At 40.5% G+C, this 18,527-nt stretch overlaps 1 protein-coding gene across 1 annotated transcript; it reads left to right on the forward strand.

The window, feature by feature from the left end:
* Positions 1-2,546: 2,546 nt before the first annotated feature.
* LOC133011046 (histamine H3 receptor) lies at positions 2,547-7,432 on the forward strand. The gene is made up of 3 exons (XM_061078727.1): positions 2,547-2,784; positions 3,318-3,484; positions 6,278-7,432. The coding sequence occupies exons 1-3, from the start codon at positions 2,547-2,549 to the stop codon at positions 7,124-7,126; spliced, it is 1,254 nt and encodes a 417-aa protein (XP_060934710.1). The 3' UTR covers positions 7,127-7,432.
* The last annotated feature ends 11,095 nt before the right edge of the window (positions 7,433-18,527 follow it).

An 18,527-nucleotide genomic window follows, 5' to 3' on the forward strand; every position in this document is an offset into this window, starting at 1 on the left:
TTATTAGAAACAATAAAACCATCACACACCTGAGTGAATTACTATGCTCAGGAGAAAACAAATTATTATTTTTTCTACATCCATTTCAGATTCAAAGTCTGTGTTTGGTCATGGTGTTGATTCCATCCCTGCCCTTCAGCTGAATGTACATCTTAATGAAAGTCAAACACAATCATTTAGCATTTCCAAGAAATATGATCAGACACAGCAGTTCAACCAAATGAGCCTCTTTGAATAATATTGACACAGAGTCACACACACCGCTTTCTCTTGAGCTTTAAACATCAACCTAAAGCTTGCAAACAAAAAAAAATCACAGTTTGCCTCAGCACTGCATATTGGTGTCACTGGAAAGACAAAATCTGCATATCAACCACTCCAGGGTTGGCTTTAGGCAGCAGAGGACGGCTCTAAAAATAACCAGGGTTCGTCGTGCAATTGGCATTTTGATTTATTCCGCCACAGCCAGACTGTTTTGTATTATGTTGTGATGTAAAAAACTGTTTGACTTTTATCTGCGTTTAGTATATTTCGAGAACATGATTTAAGAAGGACCATTTATCTGAATGACAACATAGTAGGTCCTTAAATTTCCTGCATGTCCATATATAAAGCTGCCTGCTCATTTCAACGATTCAGAATAATTACAGTTAATACGCTCAGCAGAGTTGTTTCTCCCTGACAACCTGTCATCACTGAACCAATCATCTAAACCCTTAATCATATTTATTTCAGGCTTGTGAAGAACTCATTCAGCCAAATTCTTACTCAAGGCTCTTTGCTAATGGCAGCAGCAACTTAAACAAAGTGAACTCTGTCAAATACAAGTCTGAATGCGACTCTGAGGTCACAGCTCAGGACCTAAGTGGAATAGCTTGTGATAGCATGGAATTTCACTGTCACTGACAGATACGTTATAAAATAAAACGTTAAAGAAAAGTGTCACAAAGGGGAAACAACAGAAAAGGTAATTCAAGTAATATTTATTATGAAGTCAAAATTAAATTCACCGAAGCTGTTTTACTGAGAAAAGAATGAATCCATAGTTTTGGGATTCAGATTCATTATAGGGTATTTTTTCTCAATATTGCATCTTATTTTTACTATGCTTTTTATCTATTTTAGTTTTTATTTCAACCCTGTGAGGAAAATAGATTTCTGACAGGAGAACAGAACCACAAGTGGCTGAAAGACCCTGATCTTCAGACGGAACTGCCACTTTTTTAAATTGCAAGAGGAACAATTATGATGTAAGTCTTTCTTGAGAAAACACTTAATCATTACAACTGGGTTAAATGATGGGGACTGATATAATTTTGAAGGAATATAAAACAAAGAAAGAAGGAGAAGGTAATCCCCCAGTTTTGTCAAGTGAATTTATCAGGACTGTGAATTCGGGGTCACTTGACTAAATCCTTGATGCTTAGTTGAAACCTCTTTGTGCTGATGATGCCCTTCAGCTTGCAGACACCTGCAGCCTGCGGCCCAGGTCCTGTCCTCCCGGTCTGCTTCTTGCGACTGGACCATAGACTGTATGTAAAAATGCCTGGACCATAGTCTGAATATAAAAAGGTCTGGACCATAGACTGGATATAAAAAGGTCTGGACCATGTAATGTTTATAAAAATGTCTGGACGATAGACTGAATATAAAAATGTCTGGACCATAGGCTGGATATAAAAAGGACTGGACCATATCATGTATATAAAAATGTCTGGACCATAGACTGTATATGAAATAGTCTGGACCATAGACTGGATAGAAAAGGTCTGGACCACTTCATGCGCTCTGATCGCAGACTTCAGCTGCGCTGGCACACAGACACAAAACTGTCAAGCGTGCAGAAATCACCTTAGGAAGACCGGAAATCGTCTCATCTCTTTGTCTCGGGAAACAAATGCAAAATATTTTTTAAATGATTTAGGACGGTTTGAGTCATTCGCAAATGCATGACCACCTGAAACTCTATTATGGCTGAAAAAGAACGAGCTCAAGCATTTACCTAGTCAACACGTGTTTTATTGGGTCTGCGATTTATGTTATTCAAAAGAAATCGGAATCAGAAATCATTCCTTGTGTAAAAGATATAAATTGCCTCTTTGGTGCATTTTTTTTTTAATTTGCAGGCTTCACTCTCATCAAAGACTTTATAGTATTTGTTTTATTTTGAAAATGTGAGCGGATATGGCTCTTATTTTCTACTCCAACGGTCTTGACACGTTATACAAAATAAAGTGTGATCTCGGTGGTACCCGCACATCCAGCTGCCAGCTGTGTGACGCGCACTGAGCTGAGAGGAGAACAGGAGCGCACCTTTTATCACTCATTGAAAAAACAACACGCTTCATCTCCAGCTCGTGTCTCTGCATCTCTCACCAATGGACTGAAAATGGACATTTGGATAAAAGTGTCTTCATTGAACCGCAGCTCCTCAGGCATGAGTGACCCTGTGGTAAAGTGGAGCGCGCGGTCTGGACTCGGACTTGTCACTTGTTTCCGTGTGTGAGATGAAAAAGCTCTGTGATGGTTTTCACGTTAAATTCACAATGAGCGCAAACGTGCCGGAGTCCAACTCCAGCGGCAACTTGGCTCCCGCGGTGACCGAGGCGGGCGCCGCGCTCCCGGGCTACCTGCTGGTGCTGCTGGCGGTGCTCATGGTGACGCTGGTCGTGGTGGTGGTGGCCGGGAACGCGCTGGTCATCATGGCTTTCATCGTGGACAAAACCCTGAGGACTCAGAGCAACTACTTCTTTCTGAACCTCGCCATATCTGATTTTCTCGTGGGTGAGTTCTTGGTGCATCTTCCTCCCCTCTTTGTGTCTCCTCAGTTTCTTGCTTTTGTTCCCGGCTGTGAATGAAACACCACTAACATGCTTATTGTGCACACCCACCACAACGCATTGTCATTTCCCTGCGTGTAATTATAGTGATTCACTGTTCAAGTGTGGCTTGTTCGTGATGACCTTACCGCCCTTATGTTACAGTGCCTTTGCAGATAGCCACTATTTTATATAGAATCAGCCACTCACACCCCTATGGAGAGTGCAGCTATTCAACCTGCACCATTGGATGAATTACAGCCTCCTCTTCAAGGCAACTATCAATGCACACTGCTTTGGTCTTCAGTCACTGTCATTTTTTTTGTCAAATTGCACAGGTATCACATCCACTCAGTCTGGAGAGGTTTGACTGTTCATACTTGATTCGTTCTGGCATTGGATCATCATGCAGAGTGTGTGTCTGTGTGTGTGTGTGTGTGTGTGTGTGTGTGTGTGTGTGTCTGTGTGTGTGTGTGTGTGTGTCTGTGTGTGTTCCAGGTGCCTTCTGTATCCCGGTGTACATCCCGTACAACCTGACGGGTCGATGGATGCTGGGTAAGGGTCTCTGCAAGGTGTGGCTGGTCATGGACTACCTGCTCTGCACCGCATCAGTCTTCAACATTGTCCTCATTAGTTATGACCGCTTCCTGTCAGTCACAAGGGCTGTAAGTACAGGCTTTGAAAGTGCTCATTACCACACACACACACACACACACACACACACACACACACACACACACACACACAGGCAACTGACATACTGACACAGTCAATTCTAAAATGTTTCCTTGCCATTTACATTCCCAGATGTATACCTCCTGAAGGGATAGTTCACCCAAAAATTAAAACTCCCTCATTATCTACTCACCCACTATACCGATGGAAGGGTGGGTGAAGTGTTTGAGTCCACAAAACACTTTTGGAGTTGTAGGGGTAAACAGTGTTGCAGTCAAATCCAATATAATTGAAGTAAATGGTGACCACTTCTTCCAACGGCATAGTGGTGAGTAGATAATAAGGGAATTTTCATTTTTGGGTGAATTACCCCTTTAAGAGTGTGTGGCTTCAATCAATAATTTTCATTGTGTGGTTAATCTGGTCGGTAAATATTGTCAATGCAAACATGAGCTTTTAACTCAGTAGTCCACACGTATGGACATTAACATTTTAATGGGGCTCTCCTTTGTATTAACATGCAAATTTGAGTGTAAGAATACCACTCACTTACTAAAAGTGCATTACTTTCACTGTCCATCATGTTATTTTATTGTCCCAATTCTGAGTGTGTGTCCACAGCATAGTGTAAAAAATGTCATAGAAAAAGTGATAAACCGAAATGATGATGATTAACACATTTCCAAAATCAGCATTTACTGCTAGCTGATGGTTAAACTATTAACTGTATTAAATGTACCTTGGTAACGTCATAGGGCGTTTTAAGACATCAATTTAGTCTTTTAAGGAATGAACAATGAAATGTGTTCACTGTGTTTTGTTAATTTTCGCATCTGTTGCGTTACGGAAACGTCATCTTCTCTGTCACTTGAATTTTCGTAACGTCTTCCCGCTGTATTCTCACGTGTTCACTCGGACATTCTCTGGACATTTTACTTGGGGTCTGACAGGAAAAAGTCTGGAGAATGTCTGGAGCCACTGTCTCATCCCTTGTGGAGGATTTCAGGAGAAACTCTGGCGTTCATTGCGTGTCTGAAAGCATCAGTGGTGATGTTCAGGACTGAGGCTTTCTTTCCTTATCATCTTTTAAGAGGTGTAAGGCGTGGGAGATTTGGGTTGTCAAATGAAATATGCTGTTGAGCTGTTTTATGGGAAATAGAGTTTGGGATGTAGGGATTTTGGAGCTTGACTCACACTGCAGACCAACATTTAAGTGGGATACCTCAGCCTCTGCTGCTTTGATTTCAATCATTCATTGTTGAGCCCTCCTGCCTTTAGGTGAAAGTGGAAGACTAAATGGCTGCAATGCTCCTTTGCTCCTTTTCTAACCAGAAACAAGAACAACTAGATATTTGTTGCTTTGTATGACGCTTTTACTGTAAAACCATCTTTAATATTCCATCATCATAATTTGTTTGCATCGGACCCAATGGACTGTATGTACAGTATTGATCATGACTTTTTAATTTGTTCCTGAGATTCAATCTGAAGATCCGCCAGACAACACGATCATTTGAGCTCATTTAATGTGGATCATATTTATAGTCTCACAGCCTGTGTTATCTTTAATTTACTAATTGTGACCGAGCTCACTTATACAGAAGAATAACCTAATTTGGCTGCTTACTAAGCAGTGCTTGATATATAAATCTCTGTACTTGTTTTTACTTTTGCCCTCTTTTGATTGACTTTTTAATCTCAGGAGCTTTGTAGGAAATATTTTTATTTATGGAATAATCTTTTATCAGTAGTGAGCGGGCTTTCTGTAATTTAAAGAAAATGGAAAATGGAATTGAGGCTGTGCTTTTGGAATGACTTCTCAAGACTGGGGCCAGAATCTTTATTTTATTATGAAGTGGCGCCATTGGATTTTTAATGACTTAAATCTCAGTCACATAGCAAAACTAGAAACAATTGAAGCAATTAATAATGCGATGCAAAGAAAAATTAATGAACTATTGCGTAATATGGCAGACAAATGTTACTGTGGGTCATATCAAAAGCCATTGACAGTGCATCGGTTTGTTCTTGTTTTAGAGGAAAATATATCATACACTTTGTTTATCACTGTCCCCCCATGTCACCAGCAGCCATCTTGATGTTAACGAAAATGCCTTAGCAGAGCTCATCTGTCAGTCAAACTGACCAAACCCGCCCTATTCTAGATAAATGGTTGTGATTGGCCTGGCCTGTCTCAGGACAGATAGAAAGGGGGTGGTACGGACCCATCTGTGAGCGGGAATAAACATGAGCTTGCTGATTGGTCTGGTTTCAAGGCTAATTTGCAACTTCATTGTCTCACGCTGACATACCCAGCTGTTGCCAATGCAGAGAGACATTTGATGGTTTCTGGCAAAGGCAAGATGAAAACCTACAACAACAAAATGGGGAGAGTGGAAAATAGAGGAGCCCTGCTCAATGACAGATAAGACTGAGGAGAGGTGAAGTGAAAATAGAGTAAGCGAAAACAGAATGAGCTACGGGTGATGACGAGGGAGGAGTGGATTGGGAGAAACCAGATGTCTCTTTCACACTCCTGATCAATGTGGCTCTCAGCCCGAATATATATGAGGCTCATGTGTCGGTTTCACTTACAGCGTCTCCCTGCCACTCAGAGCAAAATACAAACAGGGCTTCATCTGAACAAGACACTCAGAGCAGAAGCAAGTGCATTTGTCAAATTGATAAAACTGTACCTCTGAGGCTCTTTGAGATGAAACAAATAGCAGAAGAATTGTGTTCATATTGTATCCGTTTTAAGTCACACTTCTCTTTTGGCACAGGTTAAATACAGAGCACAGCGGAATATGACCCGCCAGGCTGTGCTCAAGATGGTGGCGGTGTGGGTGTTGGCCTTCCTCATCTACGGCCCTGCCATCATCTTCTGGGAGGCAATCTTCGGCCAGAGCATTGTCTCGCCCCACGAGTGCTACGCAGAGTTTTATCACACTTGGTACTTTCTGCTCTGTGCTTCAACCTTCGAGTTCTTCACCCCATTCGTGTCGGTGGCCTTTTTCAACCTCAGCATTTACCTAAACATCCATCGCAGGAACAAGAACGGAGGCGCCTGTGCCGAGGACGACACCAAGACTCAGAGGAACAGTAAGAAATCCTGCGACGGAGGAGCCTGGTCTGTGTTTTTTGTCAAAACTCGAAAGGTGTCATCCAGCGAGCCCACTGCCATCTCTGCAGTTATCGAGGACGATGACGTCCTTTCGTGTGGAGAGCCAAATACCAGTCAGATATTCACGCAGAGAGAGAAGTGCTCTCCAAACAGGAGAAACTCCAGGATGTTTCAGCAGACAGCCTCCGGCTTGGCGCCTGGTCGTAGGACACAGGGATCTCGCCTTTCTAGAGACAAAAAGATTGCCAAATCTTTGGCCATTATAGTCTGCATATTTGGGATTTGCTGGGCTCCCTACACTCTACTAATGATTATCCGTGCTGCTTGTAGTGGCGAATGTGTGGCAAAGCACTGGTACGAGATAACATTCTGGCTCCTGTGGTTGAACTCAGCCATCAACCCGTTCTTGTATCCTCTGTGCCACAGCAGCTTTCGAAGGGCTTTCTCAAAGATCCTGTGTCCTAAGAGACAATCAGTGCAGCCTCAGATTGAGGTTCAGTCTTGTTAGTTGACTCAACTACACTTCCATGTCTAATGAATGCACTAACTGTTGTGGGTCAAACACTGTAAAAATCCATGTACTGTTCTTCCATCAGAAAAAAATCCAGTTTTCAAAAAAAAGACAAATGTTTACATTCGAGTGAGGACTGTCAGAGAATATGTGATAGCAATATGACAAGACGTTGTGTGAGAAAATATAACTGCAGATAGGATTTTCTTTATAAAGGGTAAAGCAGTGGCCTATGTTGCACGTTTAAAAGTGGAATTGTCCTTGATTAAAGTACGTCAATGATCAGATGTAACATTTTCATCTTCAACCTTCGCAGACAATCTCTGCAAACAGGACTCAAAGGAATGTTGAGGTTTGGATTTGTCACCACTGAGCTCTTTATGTGCGGAAGGCTTTATATAATACAGCCCGACAGAGGGTTATTACCATAATTTAGTCTAAGATGTTATACAAAAACTGGAGCATACCAGGTTCTTAAATTACAGTCTGCCTGAATTCAAGAAATTAAACAGCAATGGGAGACAACAGCGCTATAGCTAACATCCAGTTTTTCACTGTGCTGCTGTTGCAAGAAAATCTTTCAACTCCACTTCATATTCATTTGACGTGAAGGAGGAATTGTATAGTCTTTAATTCGTTTATAAAGTTTCATTACACCCCTGCACATGAAACCCTTTCACTTTAGAGATGTGTATTCATTGCAATTCGTTTGAAAAGGAAGGCCCTTTGCTTATTGTTTGCCATATCAAGTTTTTCATCATGCAGCAATAGAACTTGATACATTGACAAATGTGGAGGCCTCGAAGTTCAGAGCAGCTGAACAGATTACTGAGTGTACTTTTACCACAGTGATGTTTTCTATAATTTGATCTGAAAAGCAAGTGAGTGGAAGGGTGAATCAGCTGTTTTCTGCCAATACTGTATCTGCACCTAATTTCTTGTTGATGTTTAAGATGTACAGCACTACTACATGAGGGTAGCATTCAAACTTTTGTACAATAATGTCTGTGCCAAGCTAGATGGATGTGTTCTTTAGTATTTATTCAAAGACTTGACTGGTTTGTACCAACTGAACTACTACTTTACTACTTTGTATGAAGGCTATGAATGTGTCGGTGTAAGCAGCCAATAAAATAATAAAAACGACTGCCCACAGGTTTTGTAACTGTGCATTATTGGTAGAGTTTGGAATTCAGGGAGTGTTGAATATAGTCTGACAGTTTGGTACATAAACCAAAGAAAGAAAGGTGGAAAATGCTAACATGTCTGTGAACTGAAACTTAAGCTGCAAGTAGGAGATCATTATCCTCCCTTAGAGAAATGACTGGAAACAGAGGAACAGCCCCCTGACTCTCTTAATGTAACAAAGTCTAACTGCGTTCACACAGCTACATTTGAGCTGTGTCGCGTCTGAATTAAAATAAGATGCATATTTGCCCAAAGTGATGCAGACACTAAAAACAACAAATGCAGAGACAAGCAAAAGAGTTTGCACAGTCAATATATTGGCCAAGGACAAGTCATCTGATTGCTCTACCCTGGTGAGACACAAAGAAAAATCTCTCTCTCTCTCTCGCTCTCGCTCTCGCTCTCGCTCTCGCTCTCGCTCTCTCTCTCTCTCTCTCTCTCTCTCTCTCTCTCTCTCTCTCTCTCTCTCTCTCTCTCTCTCTCTCTCTCTCTCTCTCTCTCTCTCCCCCTCTCTCTCTCTCTTTCTATCTGATTCTGTCTCTCACATTACACACATTGCGGGCGGACCTGTCTGTCTTACTCAGACTTCAAAAACAGAATTGACATGCATGTTTATTTGCATATAGAGTCCTGACGTAGGACACAATCAAGTAGTCACTCGAGACACGTGGAGATGCACTTTAATACCAGGTGTGAACTGACGTGCTCAGACCGGTCCACTTGTAGTCAGGTCTCCAGAGAAAGATTTTAATACCAGGTATAAACAAGGCCTAAGGGTTTTTTATGAAGTAAATTGGTTCTGGTTGCTGTGATACGAACGGACAGGATAAGATTGACATGAGATGGTTCACGTGAGCTGAGTAGGTGGAGAGGAATCTTTTACTGTACGTATCACACTCAGCTGCTACTATTGAACACAGAAGAAACTTATGAATTAAGAATGCTGATGTTTCTTCAGAGGCCAAGCCTTCACAAAAGACTCATCGATGCAGATCTTGTTTTTAAGAATACTGTCAAGCTTTTTATTATCTGATAACTAGTTCAAGATAAATGAAAGGCATGTCAGAACTGTAGGGCTTTGACCTTTGGTACATATTTACAGCACAGATGAGCAAAGTCATAATATGTCCGGAAAAGCATCCTCAGGGATTTGAGACCGCCAGGAAACGACACTGTGGGAATAATGTGGGACAATTTACTTGAGGGAAAACAGAGACTGTTGAACCCTGGGACACATGCTGAAGCTCAAGTTATGGTGTTGAAAGGAATTATATTTACGAGATTATTTTGACTTCATCCTGCCAACAACTCAACCTTATGTCTTAAAAGTCAAGTACAGTGATGAATACAGTACGGAAAGAGAAATACAAAGCATGCATGCATATTGTTTATATGGCAGGTTCATGGGTTAAGCCATTTTTAACACAGAGACAAATGCAGAAGATCGGCACCTTCCAAGCATTTTGTGAAATCTGTGAGCCGCATCTCGGTAACACTTTGGAAACACTCCCATCATCCAACTTTCCATCTCCACTTCTGACTGTGGATATAACACACCACATTAAGTGGCTTTTGTTTTAACAAAGTTCCTTCTATTCAAACACAATCTAGAGAATGACATTTTTTCTTTCCAGCCATCTTTCAGTTCTCTCTCCAGGAACTCTTGAGATTAAATTTAGAATAAAAATTTGATTTCTTTGTCTATTTGGTGGTATTGCTCTGCCACTGACCCAATTTAATAACGATGGTTTAAATGTAGCAGTTATTGTGGGTGTTGATTCACTACCGAAAATAATTTTCCTAAACAGTTCCAAAAAATGTAAGACAAATGAGACACAAATGGAAAATGGACTTCTCAGTTGAGGAGCTCAAGTGTCACCCTCCCTCTCCCCCCAAAAAGTCCATTTGAAGGCATTTCGGAAAAGGTTAGCTGAGGATGAGATGAATAGACCGGGTGTAAGTGACCTGGGCAGAGACGCAGGTGGACTTGCAAATAGAAAACAAAATGCTCAGCAGTGTATTGACACTGTTTGTGAGCGCTGTGGGACGCCTGACAACCAATATTCGCAGCCTTTCTAAACGGAAATTGGAAGCAGTTCACATCCTTCTGGTTCATATTTGGATTGCCCTGGGATGCAGTGACAGTTAATAATTGTTACGGACCCAAATTTCTGTTGAGCAGAAAACACAGATGAGATCCTTGTGTCAAAGAGAAGATTGTTTTTATAGAGAGGCAAAAACTGGAGTATAAATGCTGCTCCCTCGACAAGACGACACATGTTTCCAAGGTGATAAAAGTCATTTACACAAAACAAAAGAATTGAAATGCATTGTAGAATATTTTCCCAACTAGACAGTCTTAAATATAAGCAATTTTGTATTTTTTGTTTTTGTCTAATTAGTCAAATTGCTGAAAATCACTTTTCTCGAATTAGGGCAACAACATCTTGTCCTTGTCGAAGTAAAATTGTCTATTTCTCATACTTGGCGTTTCTACTCTAGGTTTGCCTTTTAGATTTCTGAGTAAACAGTTTAATGTCAGGACAGTTTCCCAGGCACAGGGTTTGTTTTCCTCTGCTGTTATTAGTGAGGTGATGTTAGACTGAGTGACGTCCATTGAGAGGACACAGACAGGAAACATCCCACTTGTCTTTTCTGTGACATCGGTGGAAAGTCAATCTCATCAAATATTGTTTACCAGCACAGACCTCAGTTCACATACTATTACCACAACATATGATGGGTTACTTTTCTTGTTTCCATGATATTATATGAAAATGAAGCAGAGTTACAGAGAATTATCACGTGAATCTTCAAGGGATAGTTCACCAAAAATATTTGATCCACTCATTATCTACTCAGGACTGTGCAGATGGAGGGGTGGGTGAGGTGTTTAAAGTGTGTAACAGTTTTTTTGAAACCTTTCTGTGCCTACCATATCACGTAACCCCCTCGGGGGGTCCTGACCCTTACTTCTGGAACCATTAGGTTGTAAGTTCACCAAGACATTACCATCAGCAGAACCATCATACTAAGTACTTACAAAATGAGTTCTGCCACTTTTATCTCCCAACCAGGTGCGACACCTGGCTCCGCTCTTCACTGAAAGTAATTTTTCCTGAATGGAGCACAATTTACGATGGATCAGGTTCAACGGGAGTTTTGATTTGAGAGCTCAAGCAATGTGATCCATTAATGTAGTGCTCCTAATGCTCCCTGCTCTGTGTTTCAGAGGGATCCTGTTTCTAAATTTGGACTTAACTGCCCGTGGGCACGGATACACAAACAGTAAAGTAATGAGTGTGATCAGCCAAGCAGTGACTAAACAAAGCCAAAGCTATAACATAAACTGCTGATGTGTGTGGCATTAATATTTCATTTTCCCAGAGCCTGCTCATTCAAGAACAAATAAGACTTTGTGAAACTGGCATCTGCAGAACAAACTGATGTTCTATTGATTTGCCATTTGTGTTTCTTTTACTCAGACAGAGAACATGGAGATCTGACATGTTGATTTGATAACCTGTTGGTGCAGGGTGAGCCTCCGGTTCCACCTCATTACTGCCTGCTGCTCTCTCCTGTGTCCCAGCTTTACACTGTGTAGAGACCAGTACTAGTCAGTTTGTAGTCAGTGCTGATCTCTCAACTAGGAGAAACATAGAGGACAGCAATTTTAAAATGCCTGGATTCAAAAATAGATCACCTTAAATGTTTGCTTATTTTGATTAGTATCCAGGTATATAATGATTTTGTTTGTTCCATAGTTCTGTGTCTGACAACCTTTGTCCTCAATAATTAAATTCAAAGTTCACCTGAAAGAGTAAAACTAGGTCATTCTGAAGCTTTAGCAAACGTCACAGTATCACAGCCGGGGTTTTGATGAACTACTAAAGTTGGACATTGACATGTGATTATGTTGTATAAGCAACTAACTCTGTGTAATAATATAAAACCACTACTGCAGCGCTCACTCGTAAACATGATATGAGTGTGGACACAAGAGTGTCCAAGGTCTCTTACCCCAAGACATTTTGAGACCACAACAACAAAAAATAATAATGATATGAAGATCGTGAAAATGTATTACAAAAAGTCATGCCAGTAACTGCATCATTCTCTCTGATGTTCCCAATCCAGAGGTGAGCTCAGGACTCAGAACTCAGAAGGATGTGTCTGTGCCCTACATTCACTTGTTTCACTCATCTGTCACTTCTCACTCGCCGAGACGCTGTCAAGACAAACTTTTCCATTTAGCCTGATTACATTTGACCTTGTTGTATATGCTAATTCACCAAACAGAATTGAGCAGTGACAGAAAAAACAAAACAAATAGACGGCTCACCCATGTTGAGTGGACAGAAAAGTAATCTGGCTGGCATGAATACGCTGATGCCATTAAGGTTGTTGAGGCACTTCTCTTCCCACTACCTGGCATCTGTTCTGAGGAGACAGACACTGAGGAGGAGGACACACCTGCTCCGCCTGCAAACACAACAGGATCAAAATCACGACCCATGCAGCCTTCTGATTGTCACGTTTCATCTGAGCACGAAGCATTGATGTATTTTCTCAGTGGCCTTATAAGTGTTTTTTAAATCTGCATTTACGTTGACTGATGAATGAAGCATCTGCATGAATACATCATCAAATGAAAATAAAATGGCACACAGTTTATTTGTGTTGTTATTTTTAGTGCAGCAAAGAGTAATGCACTGATGACATGAAGAAAAGATTATTTTATAGTGTCAACCAATTAACAACTGATTACATGATCACTTTTTTCGAAAGGTTTGATCATAGTGATGAATCCACAGAGAATTATCCACAAGTTCAACTTCAGCTCAATGATGCTTTGCAGTTTACTTAAAGGTTCAGTGGGTAGAATTTAGTGATATCTAGTGGTGAGGTTGCATATTGCAGCTGAGCACCCCTCACTTCACCCTCCCCTTCCAAACATGACACAGAACCTGTGCCTTCAGTTGTCGTTAAAACTCAAAGGGTGTTTACTTTGTCCTGACTGGGCTACTGTAAAAATACATGGCGGCCTTTGTAGAGAGGACCCTCTCCAAATATAAATATAAAGTTTCAATTTCAATAGCTTATTGTTGTTGTTCTGGGTTTGTACCCTCATGGATGAATGCACCTATTGTAAGTCGCTTTGGATAAAAGCATCAGCTAAACTAAATGAAATGAAATATAAAGGGCTCATTCTAGGGTAAAGAAAACAACAGTTCTTACAATTTAGATAAAACACAAACTTGAAAACATCACTATGATTATTATATATTTAAATTTCTGTCCATAGATCCCCTTCACCTAAAGTTTACACACTGAACCTTTAAACTCACTGCTACGTGACTGCTGGATGTATCTGACTGTTTGCCAACACATTCAACTTATGTCAGTGTTGTGTTTACAGCTTGTTTCCTCTGCTCTCTAGTAAATTAAAAGGACCTGTGTTTGTTGGCAAACAGTTTGATTTACACATCCAGAAGTTACAGAGCAACATTCATTTAGAGCCATGTACCATCTGGTGCAGGTTCAGTCCAGTGTTCACTCGGTTATTGGTCTCAAACTCCTTGTAATAGATCCGGCTCCTCAGCTGGGAATTGCTCCATGTTCACCAGGTTGTCACTAATTGTGTCTACGTGCTGTTTGGTGCTGAGCAGGTAGAGGAAACCAAGACTTTAATGTTGCGAGTTGGACACCTTAATAGTGATCTGCTCACCATAAAGCTCTGTAAAGCCGAGGGCAACCTCAGATTTCCACAATAAATGTCTGTGGTTTCATCACTTCCAACGACTTTGCATTATGAGACACTATTACTTGATGCATAACATTTAATAACATTAAACATTACTGAAATGATTTTACACTCTTTTATGTCATCATGCCTGGTTTACAGCAACAGTCTTTTTACAAGCTTGAATACCAAAACAATAGCTGCTACTTTACAGAACTCAGCTGCTAGGCTTTTAACCAGAACTAACAGGTTTGAACATATCACCCTGGTTTAAGCCTCTTTACACTGGCTACTAGTATGTTTTAAAAATGATTTTAAGATGCTTTTAGTTACCTACAAGGCACTACATGAACTGACTATTACTGTTTCTTACTCAATTTTATTGTTTCTTTCATCTTTGTGTTTTATGTGATTGCTTTGATTTATGAAGCACTTTGTTACTATGTTTTGATGTGCTCTATAAATAAAGATTATCATTATTATTATTAAAGTAATTTTTTCTATAAATAAAGTACCAGGAGGGAAGCATTGTATTTTATACTTAAGTGCTCTTAACCTCCGACATATTGAAGCATTCCTCATGTTTGTTGTTTTTCAGTCAGATGAGAAACTCTGAGCCTGAAGTGTTGTTTCACAGCTTGTTCAGAATCATTATAAACTGACATCTGTGCTCAGACCACATTGGCAGCTGTCTGCAGTCTGTGTTTGTGTGTGAGAAAGAGAGTTCTCATACTCATTTTTATTTTCTCTGTGGGACCTTTTCCAGCATAAATACTGACCTTGTCAGGACCTGTAGATCTCAGAGGGACCAAAGCTTAGTCCTAATGAGACAAAACATAATTTCTGAGCTCCTGGATAATGTAAGAGGTAAGATGTGAATTGGTCATAGTTAAGGTTAAGATTAAGGAGTTTATTTAGGCTTTCCTAAATGAATGAAATTCAATGCAATGTCCCAATAAGATGATTTGCGCAAACCTGTGTTTGTGTGGTTCAGTTATTACTCAATCGTTAAAGTTAGAATAAGTCTCTAATTCATTGTAATATCTGATTTGTGTATGTATGTGTGTGTGTGTGTATGTATGTGTTTTATGTTTGTGTGTGTGTGTGTGTGTGTTCTTTTCTCTACTAGTGGCATGATTCGAGGCTGCAGTCTCTTTCTTCACTGTACACCAGTCAGGGAATTAAATATTTAGATCTCCCAATGCGACTATTCTGATCTTCAAGGGCACAGTTATTCAGTAAGTTTTTTATCTTTATTTTACAGGATGATGTGAGATGTGACATGCTGACAGAGCCATTTTATGTCTGCAAAGTTTACATCAGCCTGCAGAGATCACGTCTTCCTGAGATGAAACAGCTGAACAGTGCTTTGATACATGTGCACCCTGGATCCAGTCTTTTCACATGTTATCTGCAGGGACCTCATATCGGGCAGAATTCTAACATGTATCACACAGCCAAACAGTAGCTTGGGGCATCTTTGTATTGCAGCTCTGACAGCCTTGACCCCTAAAAACATATCCTGTGCTGTCATCGTGTAACCGCTGCAGAAAAAAGTGCCTCCTGTCCGCGAAGCAGGAGCAACACCTGAAGGAGTGCAACAGAAAACATAATTAATACAGAACACCCCTGCTTCGCTACAACACAACCCACTGCAGCTTCTCGTTGCTTAGTATGAGGTGACAGGGCGAGCACAGTACGTCAAGTGCACGGCTCGGCCTGTGGAGAGAAAATCTCTGCTCCGAGATGAGCTCTAATTGAAATGAAGGAACCAGCTAAGCGTGCTGAGCAAACATGAATTTTAATACAACATCCGCCACAAGCTTTGGTTCCCGGAGCAGGTGGTCTTCCAAGGACAACACTGTTAATAAACACCTGTTTAGAATAGCGTGAAGAAGAAAACCACCATCCTTGAATGGGCTGTATTGATTCCTGAGCCAGCTAATCGAAGCATAACTGTTGCTGTTTGGCTGTGTGTGCTAACATTTAATTTTATCAGTGAAGAACATATTGCATTATTGACAGGGGTTCAACTGCCGAGTTCTGGCACAAACAACATCAGGCTGAGGACAAAAACAATATGTGTCTCCAGATTTATGTTGGCCTGAACCTGAATTGAATCAGACTTCTTGTATGAGCCCAGGAAACTATTACAATATCAGTTTGACCTTTTTTTCCCGGCATATTCTGTTGTGAAAATGTCACTGTAGTCAGTGCTCCGAGACTGACTGAGGCATCATAGTGTGGTATTAAACCACAAAGTGTCACTGGATGTATCCATCACTAGAAGAAAGAGACAAATTACAAAGGCTCATGCAAATTGCAGTCACTGCCTCTAATGCAAATATTTCATGTTATATATGCAGAGGATGGGGAAGCTAAACTTGTCATTTATTTAAGTGGCGTTTAAATGTGCATAAATGTATTATACTTTAGAGGCATGATTTTTTTATTTTGAAACACATATTGAAAATTCAGACTCAAACCAGCTTATGTACATATTTATATAAAGTGTAAGACACTTGCAGATCGTACTGTGCATCTTGAGTGTGCATCAGTGTCTTATAACCATGTTGTCTACGAGCGGCACCGTAGCTGTGTCCCAATTTAGGGGTCACATCCTCCTTCCGCTGCATTTGTAGATCAATGGTGTCAGAGCGGATTAGCTTGTACCATTTTAAAGGCTACTTCAAACACGGCTGACAAATCCTATGCTTCCATTCCTAAACAATGAAGGATCCAACGGGCGGATCCCTCTCTGTTCTACCTATCCCAGGATTCATTGCGGGCCAGTGATGAAGCTAACGTGCAAGCTGTATGGGTGAATAAACTGCAGTAAGTGCAGAAGCTGGAAGTAGGAAATGATGCAACAGTAAGAGCGAGACAGGCTGGTGACGCTCTAACTCAGTTTGGTCTTTGAAGTCTTCTTGGTCTACTTTCCTTAGAAGTTGCTGATGTGTCAGTCAATGCAAATGTATTTGTTGTGACGACAAACAAATGAGTCTGGAAGACTCTCCTAGGTTGCTGGTGCATTATACATATTATTTTGTTTCCGGTGGCCTTTAGAGGTGTCAACGCCTCAAAATATAAAAGGTTAAAGTCAACAAAATATAAAAGGTTAAAGTCCACAAAATATAAAAAGTTGATGTCCACACTACAGCTCAGAAATCAAGTTATGTTAGGAGGTGACAAAATTTGGTTTAATGTCTGCATTGTTTCACTTCAATCATGTTTTAGGATTGTGTGTTCTCTGTTATTTAGGTTTAAATCACTCTCACACATTCTGGTCCATCATCAACAACTGCTCTCAATTATCAATAATAACCGTAACCCTATGACAACAGGATGATAGGTTTCCGTGTAATTCCCTCATTTAATCACTCCTTCAATCGTTCAACCCAGAGGACAACACACACTGATCCACCTCAGTAACACTGGGTTCAGATGCACTGGGCCACCTCTCAATAATAATAACACCACCTTGGTATTTCATATTTATTAGACTTACAAAACCTATGGTTACTGCCTGCTACTCTGCTTGTCTATGTAAGAGTCACTGAGGTGAGATAAATATCTCTTCTTTCATGTGATCTTGTAAATATGATGCCTGAGGGTGTGAACAGTTGTAGAAAAGCAACACTGGCTTGATATGACAAAATAACAGGCTTGACAAAAAATTATATCTACAGCCCAAACGATAAAACCTTTCAGTGACTCCATGGGTGTTGGATACAGAGCCACAGGAAAGACATCAGGCTCCTTAAAAACACTGACCCAATCTATTTAATCTAATGCATATGACTCTGACTCCAGCTTCACTTGAAATCCCCTGTGCAGTCAGTGATGTACAGACACCACAGTACAGACACCACAGAGGTTCAAGTTTAACAGTCTTTGCTGAAGTTCAATAAAGAAGATAATTTGGAGGGAATTTGCCAAACAAAGTGCCACTGATAGACTCAGAACAAATAACAATGTCATGACTAAATTGATGTATTACTCCTGAAAAACATCACACATAAAGATAAGCCAGTGGGCAAGATGAAAATCAGACCTGATCAAAGTACAAGCAATCTTTCTTTTCATATGCAGTCTGTGTCGTCCCGTCCCAGGAGATCTGCACACAATCTGGGACACACTAATAGATGCATGCATGATGTTTTTGCAGAGCACCTTAATATATATATATATATGTATATAGTCTCTTTAGTAATGACCTAAGTTCCTGGATTTATTGTCTTTGTTTTATGTCGTAAATTGAATATCTTTGGGTTGTGTATACATCTCATTGTGCCACTGGCGAATCGATGATTTTTCTAAATCAGGAAACCCAAATTATTACATAGGGTCCAATTATTTGTCCAACATCCATGCACACACGTCAGGTGCACAATTAAGTCATTCATTGAATACTGTTAGCTATTTAACTTTGATTCAAAGCCAGACATCATCAATGATAGTATTGTT

This window comes from Limanda limanda, chromosome 9 (genome assembly GCF_963576545.1).
Source record: "Limanda limanda chromosome 9, fLimLim1.1, whole genome shotgun sequence".
In the NCBI taxonomy this organism is placed as follows: domain Eukaryota; kingdom Metazoa; phylum Chordata; class Actinopteri; order Pleuronectiformes; family Pleuronectidae; genus Limanda; species Limanda limanda.

Coding starts and splice junctions, on each gene's coding strand:
- LOC133011046 (XM_061078727.1), top strand. CDS start 2,547: ATGAGCGCAAACGTGCCGGAGTCCAACTCCAGCGGCAACTTGGCTCCC. Junction 2,785..3,317: donor CATATCTGATTTTCTCGTGG/GTGAGTTCTTGG, acceptor TGTGTGTTCCAG/GTGCCTTCTGTATCCCGGTG. Junction 3,485..6,277: donor TCCTGTCAGTCACAAGGGCT/GTAAGTACAGGC, acceptor CTTTTGGCACAG/GTTAAATACAGAGCACAGCG.